Source organism: Sinocyclocheilus anshuiensis, unplaced genomic scaffold, assembly GCF_001515605.1.
Source record: "Sinocyclocheilus anshuiensis isolate Anshui unplaced genomic scaffold, SAMN03320099.WGS_v1.1 scaffold1085, whole genome shotgun sequence".
In the NCBI taxonomy this organism is placed as follows: Eukaryota; Metazoa; Chordata; class Actinopteri; order Cypriniformes; family Cyprinidae; genus Sinocyclocheilus; species Sinocyclocheilus anshuiensis.
Genome location: NW_015557129.1, coordinates 350,285 through 361,319, shown reverse-complemented (window position 1 = coordinate 361,319; position 11,035 = coordinate 350,285). Strand labels below are relative to the sequence as shown.

The window sequence follows — 11,035 nt, the reverse complement described above, 5'->3', positions numbered from 1 at the left end:
TGTAGTTCTAAAATAAATATGAATATGCATTAATTCATCTCACTCACAAAAAAACAACAACACAGATTCAGTATTCCTCAAAATGAATAAAAATAATGCAACTCAGAATATGACACAAACCTGCAATAATTAAATGTTAAACAACACAAATATGCTTTATGTATTTAATCCCATTCTATTTGCTTCTGATCTTCGATGATCCAGTTCAACCGTACTAATAAGCACAAATTACTCTAGACGAACATTTGTGTGTTTTTTTTATTGCTGAAGTGTGTTGAAATATCTTCTGCGTTCTACTTCACTTTCCCTTCAGCCTGAGGCTTATTCATTTCATTTTTGGTGTGAAAAAGCTTTTATATTTGCCAAAAATATAACTTTTTTATTTTAAAAGCAAACAAGCAAGCCCTGTCCAGATTTTAAAAGTAACGCAACTCATTACTTTCCATAAAAAGTAACTAAGTAACGTAATTACTTTTTTAATGGAGTAACGCAATATTGTAATGCATTACTTTTAAAAGTAACTTTCACCAACACTGATCATAACTGTTAAATTCTACAAACCAATATCAGAAAAGCAGTTACCAGTAACTAGCAGGAGCTAAAATAAATAAGAATGATGAATGTGCTCGAGGCGATACTCTTCTTATTTCGCGGCTTTCTGGAATACTTGATTCTGATTGGTCAGTCGCGGAGTTAAGCGGGAAAATATTTTCAAATATTCACGCCGTCTGCTCTTCAAACCGATGATCCCGCGCCTCACACCAACCGTCGCCTCAGAGGATTGAGTATTAATATTAATTTAATATTTTAGCAGTGCCGATTGTTTTGTGTATTGTATCCAGCGACTACTAAATTGTCTCTAGCAATAATTTCAAATAAGATCAAACAATTAAATACGTGTATGTAAGCACTGTTGTTGTAATTTCGACGCATCTGAAATCGGTCACACCATTGATATTACATCAGAAGTTAAAGAAATACTCTAGAAAACTGCGTTTAAACACACGAGCACAGTTCATCTGAATGAGAAAATGTATCTTCTTTAACTTGATGTTGTTCTGCTGTTTTGTGTTCATCTGCTCTTTTTACATTGATATCACTCTATATAGACTCATACAATCAGATACAACAATCATTTCTCAAATATTTATACTGATAAACTGAACATTCACTGGATGCGTTCAGCTGATTTCTTAATGGAGAGTTTCACTAGTTAACAATAAACCGGTTTCCGCACCTGAATATGTTCTAGATTTGTGTTGGATGTTAACTTTGGAATGTAAATATGACTATTTTATTTGTAAACCTCATACTTTTTTCGCTTATTTCAGTTAATGTGATAAAACTAGCGAGCTGAGTCAGTATTAGAGCTGACAGTGTCGTGTAAACATGACTGAAGACCAGAACAGACGAACCGATTCAATGGAGTGAGTCATTTACGCTGGAACCGCTCAGAATGATTCAAACTCGTGACTTCGATCATTCGGTTCAAGCGATTCACTAGCAAAAAACAGTTCAAAAGAGCCATTAATTTTCGACATCGCTTGTAATGAAAACTCCGAATCGGTTAAACCATTGCGTCGCAAAATGATTAACTGTTTCGAAGCGCTCAAATCGGTTCGCGAATCGTTTGATTCAGATCGGGACTTCGGAGCGCGAATCGCGAATCTTTGTTCTGATTTCGTTTTTATTAAACAGTAGAAAACATCAAACCATTAAGACAGTACAGTAAAAAGAAAGAAATTATGTTTTTATTATAGTAAAAGTGTAGTAACCATGTTTTTTTGTGTAACAAAAGTTATACAGTTTTACTACAAATACCATGGTTAAACTATAGCAAAGTTAATTTGTGGTTCCCCTGGTTTAACTATAGTAACCATGCTTTTGTCACCTTAAGAGGACACACAGATGAATATAGAGATGCAGTTTCCACTGCTTTAGAGATCAGATGAACATTAATAACTCTGATCAAAGTTTCTCTGCGGTTCATTAGCAAACAAGCGAATGAATCTTCCTCAGAAGAGACAAAACAGCAACTCTCTTCAGTGTCTGACTTCTATTATAATCACGTCCAGAAGCTTTTGGTGAGATTTGGAGTAACTCATGAATCTGTAGTTTGATCTCTTCATATTTAAGGAGAGAACTGTAGTTTCTAAAGTCAGACATCGCTTCTTATGATTTTCAAGGCTGTAGAGTTTAGTTTAGAGACGCTGTGACATGATCCTAACAATATCAGACACTGATCAATCATCTCTAGCAATCATTTTGATCAAACAATTAAATGTCTGTAATCTGCTGTTATTCCCCATCAATGCCACAATCAAACCTACACTCTTGTGTGATAATATATAACAAGAAATTTATAAAAACAAAATTGTAGGCCAATCATTTTGAGTGTGGCCAAAAAAGTACAAAAATGTTTTGGTAAGTTGTTTATCCTGTGTGAATAAATCCAGAGAGTTTTAGTCCAGCGTGAAAACATTAACTAGCATTTTTAGGAAAAAGAAAATCCTCAAATCCTTGGGATAAAATGACCGGAACACAACATGAGGCTCAATCACAGACATTATTTTAGGCATTTAACCAAAAAACCATCAAAAATCCATTGACTTCAGGACGACGGAACCGGAAGTTTCGGCCTGCAAAAATACATCATCCTGCAGGATTATACAGCGGCAGGTTAAACAAAAGAGCTGAAACGACCGTCCTAACGAGTCACTGAATTAAAGCAGCAGTTAAAACACCCACAAGCACCTGCTGGAACACACAGAGCTCTCGGTGTCGCATGGAAACACAACAAACTAACAGAAACACCACAGAGACCGCTGGATAGCATCGTGTGAGAGCAGCATGTATATATATATATGGTCTGTCTGAGCGCTGGTGGTCCGCTCTGGTGGGCAGCATGACTTTAGGAAACCACTTATTTGCCACATCAACAGAGATCCATGCAGGGCTGTGATTGGCTGAGAGCAGTCACATGACCCGAGAGCAGCCCGGAGCCACAGACACATGAAGAGAAGATCAGAAGAGCTGAAGAAGCATTAATGATCGTCAGAAAACACACCAGACACTCAGTCTGTTTAGATCACATCACACGCCTGTCTGCACACAAACACAAACACACCACTCAACAAACAGCATTCATACAGCAAAATATACATGCTTTCTCACCAATATATATTTCAAATACATGCTAAATATACGTTTTAAACAGTGAAGCTCAATGAAACATATTTTTGAAGAATTATATAAAAAAAATAAAATAAAAAATATATATATATATATATGCTTTTTTTTTTTACTTTTTAAAAATACATTTCCAATCTTACAGTAGCTTCTATTTAGGCTTTATTCATTGTTTTCCTAATGTGTCAAATATTCAGTTCTAGAGAAAAAACAAGTTTACAAAATATATTTTTAAATGCTTTATAAAATAGATATTAAATATATTTTCAAAAAATATATTGGTAAAAAAAAAAGTAAATATATTTTGAAACCTGTTTTAGCATTGCCGTATGGGTCTGATCACTTTAACAACCTGTTTTGTGTAAAACACTGGGATTTTCTTCAACATCCTTCAACCAAAGTCCCTCTTTAGAGAAGAAAAGTGTCTGTTAGGAAATCTGTGTCAAACTAATTCTATATTTATATTTAAATATAAAGATGTGACGATTAGATTTACACCAGTGAACTGCTCTTTACTCTCATGAAATGAAAACACATTTAATCTTCCAAACGAAGCAACAGGCAGAAACGAGCTGCGATGGGTGGAGTGAAAGCAGCTATTAAAACCCCTCGCAGAAGCACAGTCTCACTGCGGCTGGAGTTTAATATAGACAGCACAGAAACAGAGACTCAAGCCCGTCATTTAGCGCTCAGAATAAACCACAGAACAATACACACAACACCGCTTCTCTCCTGAACTCACATGAAGAACACATATCTGGGGCAGAAGAATGAAGCATTCACTGCAAAAACACATATATTTGTTCTTGTTTTAATCATAAACTCACTTCATTTTGACACCTTTCTCAGACTTCTGTCTTTTTAATGAATCTGTAGAGATCTGCTCTGGAAAACAAGCCAGATTCTGAGGAAGAGCTGTGAAACTGATATAAAGTGAGAGTGAACTAAAGGTCAAAACTATTAAATCTAGTCCAGACCACATAAATACTGCTCATTAAAGCTGTGGTGTTTCTTATTAAAGTGTCTCTCAGTGCTGCAGTGAGCAGAATAAGGGGCTACTGTCAAATAAAGCTTGTTAATGTAAGCGAAAGCCCCGCCTCCGTGCTGCTCTGATTGGTCCAGTGTTTCAGAGCCCCGCCTCTGGACTGCTCTGATTGGTCCAGTGTTTCAGAACTGATTCGTTCTGAGTGTTTGATCGTTGTTCTCGTGTCTCGTATCTTTCGCAGAATCTCACACATTAAATGTTTTCTAAAAACGCGGCGTTCAAATTAAAATATGTACGTGACTATAAGCTGTGTGTTTTTTCTCAATTCCACTGCCAACATTTTGCGTTGTTTTTTTTAAAGAAAAAACACATTTTGTATGAACGACTCTTTAGATTCCATACGGAAAAAACATACATATTTTCTGAGGCCAAAATATACTTTAAACACATGCTAAATATATGTTGGTAACAGTGAAGCTCAATGAAAAATATTGTTGAAATATAAAATATATATTTCTTGGTGATTTTTATTCAAATGTGTTAAATATTTACACGTTATAGACAACAAAGTACGTTTTTCTTCAAATGTGACATATTTGAATTTATTTATGTAATGTATTTAAATATTTTTTGTATATTTTGAAAATATATTTTAAAAACATAAATATTTAAAAATATTTTTCAAAAATAAAGGGAAAAAAGCTCAAATATATATTTATATAAATAGATTTTGAATAATATTTTAGCAAATATATAGTAGGCAATGTTTTGTATATTTTTGAAAAAAAACCAAAACATAAATATTTAAAAATATTTTTCAAAAATAATTTATTTACATAATAAAATATTATATTTACATACATAGATTTTGAGTCATATTTTAGCAAATACATATTTTTTTTTGCAATTATTTGCATATTTTAAAACTTAAAAACAATATATATATATATATAGAGAGAGAGGCAATTTTTGGTATATTTTTGAAAATAGTTTTTAAAAAACAAATATTTAAAAATATTTTTCAAAAATAAAGCAAAAAAGCTCAAATATATATTTATATAAATAGATTTATGAATCATATTTCAGCAAATATATATATATGTTTAGCCATTATTTATATATTTTGAAACGTATTCAAAAATAAAAATAAATAAAAAAAAATATATGGCGTATGGTGACTGAAGGTCTGTTCAGCTGGTTTAATCAGTCTCAGTCAGTCATTATCAGGGCAGATCACGACACGCTTGCTCTGAATCTCACGATCCTCCTGTCCTGTTAACACTGAGAGCTGATGGAAACACACGCACTCTGATGAAGAAGGAGAGAGTTTATCAGACAGAAACTGAACGACTCGAGCAGCCGGCGGTTCCTGTGCCTGTCTCTTATTCACGGCTCTCAGTCTCTGGGCTTCTGACCAGCGCTCGCACAGAACAGACACATATATAAGCAGTCAGACTGGAATCAGCTAATTACATGCGATTAGAGGAGGACACATGCTGCTATTCCTGACACTAAACACAGTCTGTGGAAGAGCTCAGAGCCTCAGATGTTTAGAAAGACGAGCAGCCAAACTCAGACGAACACACTCCAACCAGTGTTACTTAGTATCACTCATATACTCTTACAGTTCTTGATAGTTCTTGAAGTTTAGCTATTTTAGTGCATCAAGTTAAACTAAATTATTATTATTATTTTAGTTTCAGTTTTCATGTTAGGTTATACTTTTATAGGTTTAGCTAATATATTAATTTTAGTAATTGTTTTATTATTTTTGTCATTTTAAATATATGTCTTTACAGGTTTAATTAATTTTTTATGTCAGTTTTAGTTTTAGTTATTTTAGTACATAAAGTTAAACTACATTAAACGGAGAAATGTTGCCTTAGATACTAGTTCAAATACGTTTTTAGATACGTTTAAGGTTTTATATTTTATTTTATTTCAGTTAACATTTATTTTTATTATTTATTATAAATTTTTTAATCATTTATTTATTTATTTATTTGTCATTCTCACATTTTATGTTCCACTTCAACTTTCATTGACGTATAATTTGTTAAAATGTGTATTAAATTGGAAAAAGGCAAATTATACACATTTTCTCTAGTGGTCTGAGACTACTTTTTATATTTTAATTTATGTACTAACAGATGCTAAGTTTCAGTTTTAGTTTTAGTGAACTATAATAACTCTAGTTAGTACACCATGGGAGCTGGTTTATTGTTGGTCTATCAGTTTGCATCAGTTGGTTAACCACTTAAACCAACTAATGACCAAGCTGGATCATCTAGAAACCATGTGAAACTTGGAATATTTACACAAATAAGCAGAATATTCCGTTAAACTGGATTAAATCAGGTTGCATTAACTAGTCTTACAGGTTAGTCATGACTTGCTCTCAGTATGTTGATGAGGAACCGCACATACTCACCGGTACACGCGTGTGTCGAGCTGCTCCGCTGACGGGAATCCCAGCATGCCACACGCTACACGACTGCTGCTGAGATCCCAGCCCACACTACACACCTGCCTCCATTTCCCAGCATGCCTCACCTCCAGCACACCCTCCGGCACCATGGCAGCGCTCCGAGCGGCGCTCAGAACGGCTCGGAGACGCACCTCGTCCAGCCGGAGCGACCCAGACAACTGAGAGAGACACGGACAAACATTAACCCTGCGAAGCCTGACAGATGAAACTAGATAAAAAAGTTTGTCAAGACAAACTTTAGGTTGGCTTGAGAAAGCCTAGCCTCAAAGTTTAAAGCAGTTGTAAAAGCCTGAAGTTAGAAAATTTAGATTAGATAGATGTTGATAACATGTTTCTAGCATGATTAGCATGTTTTTAGCATGATTTGCCTGTCACTAGCATATTGCTGGCATTATTAGCATGTTACTAGCATGTTGATTAGCATGTTACTAGCATGTTTCTAGCATGATTAGCAAGTTACTAGCATTTCACTAGCATGTTTCTAGCATGATTAGCATGTAACTAGCATGATTAGCAAGTGACTAGCATGTTTCTAACATGATTAGCAAGTTCCTAGCATGTCGCTAGCATGTTTCTTGCATGAATAACAAGTTACTAGCATGTTCCTAGCATGATCAGCAAAGTTACTAACATGTCGCTTTTTTAATCATTTATTTATTTATTTATTTGTCATTCTCACATTTTATGTTCCACTTCAACTTTCATTGACGTATAATTTGTTAAAATGTGTATTAAATTGGAAAAAGGCAAATTATACACATTTTCTCTAGTGGTCTGAGACTACTTTTTATATTTTAATTTATGTACTAACAGATGCTAAGTTTCAGTTTTAGTTTTAGTGAACTATAATAACTCTAGTTAGTACACCATGGGAGCTGGTTTATTGTTGGTCTATCAGTTTGCATCAGTTGGTTAACCACTTAAACCAACTAATGACCAAGCTGGATCATCTAGAAACCATGTGAAACTTGGAATATTTACACAAATAAGCAGAATATTCCGTTAAACTGGATTAAATCAGGTTGCATTAACTAGTCTTACAGGTTAGTCATGACTTGCTCTCAGTATGTTGATGAGGAACCGCACATACTCACCGGTACACGCGTGTGTCGAGCTGCTCCGCTGACGGGAATCCCAGCATGCCACACGCTACACGACTGCTGCTGAGATCCCAGCCCACACTACACACCTGCCTCCATTTCCCAGCATGCCTCACCTCCAGCACACCCTCCGTCACCATGGCAGCGCTCCGAGCGGCGCTCAGAACGGCTCGGAGACGCACCTCGTCCAGCCGGAGCGACCCAGACAACTGAGAGAGACACGGACAAACATTAACCCTGCGAAGCCTGACAGATGAAACTAGATAAAAAAGTTTGTCAAGACAAACTTTAGGTTGGCTTGAGAAAGCCTAGCCTCAAAGTTTAAAGCAGTTGTAAAAGCCTGAAGTTAGAAAATTTAGATTAGATAGATGTTGATAACATGTTTCTAGCATGATTAGCATGTTTTTAGCATGATTTGCCTGTCACTAGCATATTGCTGGCATTATTAGCATGTTACTAGCATGTTGATTAGCATGTTACTAGCATGTTTCTAGCATGATTAGCAAGTTACTAGCATTTCACTAGCATGTTTCTAGCATGATTAGCATGTAACTAGCATGATTAGCAAGTGACTAGCATGTTTCTAACATGATTAGCAAGTTCCTAGCATGTCGCTAGCATGTTTCTTGCATGAATAACAAGTTACTAGCATGTTCCTAGCATGATCAGCAAAGTTACTAACATGTCGCTAGTATGTTTCTAGCATGATTAGCATGTTACTAGCATGTTGCTAGCATGAATAGCAAGTTAGTAGCATGTCGCTAGTATGCTGTTGGAATGTTTCTAGCATGATTAGCATGTCGCTAGGATAGATAGATAGATAGATTAGAAATATTAGATAAGTTTGAATGAGTTTGAATGGGTCAGAAATAGTACATAGAAGGGAAGCGTGATTGAGTCTAATGGGCTTCAGTGTGTTTAGATTAGAATTTTGACAGTTGGAGTTTGAATAGTCTTGGCTCACCTGAACATTCAATCAATGTAAGTCTATGGGATTTTTATGATTTTTATGATCTTCAGTTTTATGAAAACTATAAGTCGGATCAGTCTGAAAAGATATAGCAACCCGAGTCAGATCGGTCTGAAGAGCTGGGCTGAGTTTGGTGGTTCTAGCTTAAAAGCTCTAGGAGGAGTAGCGTTCAGAACTTTAGTCTAAGAAGAATAATAATAAAAAGCTTAAGTAGCAGATCAGTAGGCTGGCTTTCTCAAGCTAACCTAATAACAGAAAATATATTGTTTGATAGTGTCACTCTACATCTCCAGTAACATGTCTCAGTGAGATGAGACTGAAATGCTCCAAACATATAATGCAGTGATTGAGAGCTGAAGAAATAAAGGCTCCTCAGAAGATGTGAGATGTTCTGGAGGCTTGTGAAGCTGAAGCTGGACGTTTGTACAATTACACTAAAAGAGCTTTGACTGGATAAAACACTCTAAACTATCCATCAGAAACAGAAAGTGCTGAAACAGCCAATCAGAATCCTCCAGAGAGCTGTCAATCATCAGACGAGCCGGCTCCAAGCGACTGCAGTTTACAGCATGTTTACACTGCTAGTCTTCAATTACATGACACTGTTAACCGCTGGAAAAACTGAGCAGATTAACACGGTCAGACTAGAGCTGCTGTGATGCTGGTTCAAGAAGGACTACCAGTTTAGTTGGTCAACCAACTAAACCAACTAATGACCAAGTTGGATAATCTAGAAACTATCTAAAACCTGGAATATTTAATTGAAAACGGTTATATTTTTGTGTAAACTGTGATACATGTTATTTTTCAGGGTTCACAGATGAATAGAAAGTTCAGAAGAACAGCATTTATTTGAAATAGAAATCTTCTGTAATGTTATAAATGTCTTTACTGTCACTTTCCATCAATTTAATGCATCCTTGATGAATAAAAGTATATATTTCTTTTTAAATCATACATTATCCCAAACCTTTGAATGGAAAAATATTGTGCAGCACAACTGTGTTCAACATTGATAATATTCAGAAATGTTTCTAATAATCAGCATATTAGAATGTTGTAATGAAAATGAGTAATGATGCTGAAAATACAGCTGCGCATCACAGAAATACATTACAGTTTAACAGATATTCACATAGAAAACAGCTGTTTTACATTATAATAATATTTAAATTTTTACTCTATTTTTGATCAAATAAATGCAGCCGTGCTGAGCATTAGAGACTCTGACCTGCTCGTCCATGTCGGTGAAGTCCAGATCCATCCTGTTACTGTGCTCCACCGGCTCGGGACTGTAAACCGGCTCCGGCGCTGGTGCTGGTCTCTCAGGGTTTCGTGTGGTCTGAGCGGGCGTCACTTCCTGTGCTCGTCTGTAGGAGGCTCTGCTGCGCAGGAAGTCCGGGATCTGGTGTCCCCGCGGGGTGACGGCACTCTCGAACCCGTTCCTGCGCAGCTGGATGCGATGACCGGTGAGCTGCGGTGAGGACGGGCCGCGGCCGCCGCGGTGGAGGCCGATCTCGTGCCCGCGCTGAGGAGCGTTCGAGACCAGGTTAGAGATCTGAGGTGAAGGAGGCTCTTGGTACCGGGGGACGTGACCCTGGTTGGGTGGATCCGGACTGCAGACGACTCCCAGATCTTCAGCGTGAGTGCAGTCGCTCACACCCCAGCCGTTTGACCGACACTCCGACAGAGAGCTCTCGCTGCCCGAACACCAGACGTTATCCAGCCAGATCGGACCTGAACACACCAGAACCAGTCATTTCTACTCGAGCACTGAGAGAAGAGTGTGCTGGAACAACATGAGCAGACTGTGAACATATTAAAGTCAACATGAGACAGTCACAACCTGTGAAAAACACAGACGTGATGAACTGATGGGACGGTGACAGTGTGTCTGTATGAAGGCGGTTGATCAATAAGAGCGACTGATGACGTCAGATGAGGACGGAAAGCCACATTATTTAAGTGCTTTATAAAATACGGATTTCTCCCATGGAATAAATAGGCCTATATAAAAAGGGTACATGCGACTTTTTGTTTTAATTAGACATTTTTTCTCAGAATTGTGAGTTTTTAACAAATGATCAATTGTAAGACGTAAATTTAGAGTTTTGACTTTTTTTCGCAATTCTTACCTTTTCCCTCAGAATTCTGATTTACATTTCGCAAATACCTCGCAATTGTTAGATATAAACTCAAAATTCTGAGAAAAAAGTCGAAATTCTAAGTTTACATTTCAGAATTAATAACTCGGAATAAATAACTCGCAATTGTTAGATATAAACTCAAAATTCTGAGAAAAA

The 11,035-nt window shown here is 36.5% G+C and overlaps 1 protein-coding gene across 1 annotated transcript in view; it reads right to left on the bottom strand.

The window, feature by feature from the left end:
- LOC107677929 (lysyl oxidase homolog 4-like) overlaps positions 1–11,035 on the bottom strand; it is a 24,139-nt gene that overhangs the window by 8,939 nt on the left and 4,165 nt on the right. Inside the window, 3 exon segments of the mRNA XM_016473004.1 lie at positions 6,606–6,857; positions 7,757–7,971; positions 9,964–10,469. Coding sequence (XP_016328490.1) covers positions 6,606–6,857; positions 7,757–7,971; positions 9,964–10,469 — 973 coding nt within the window.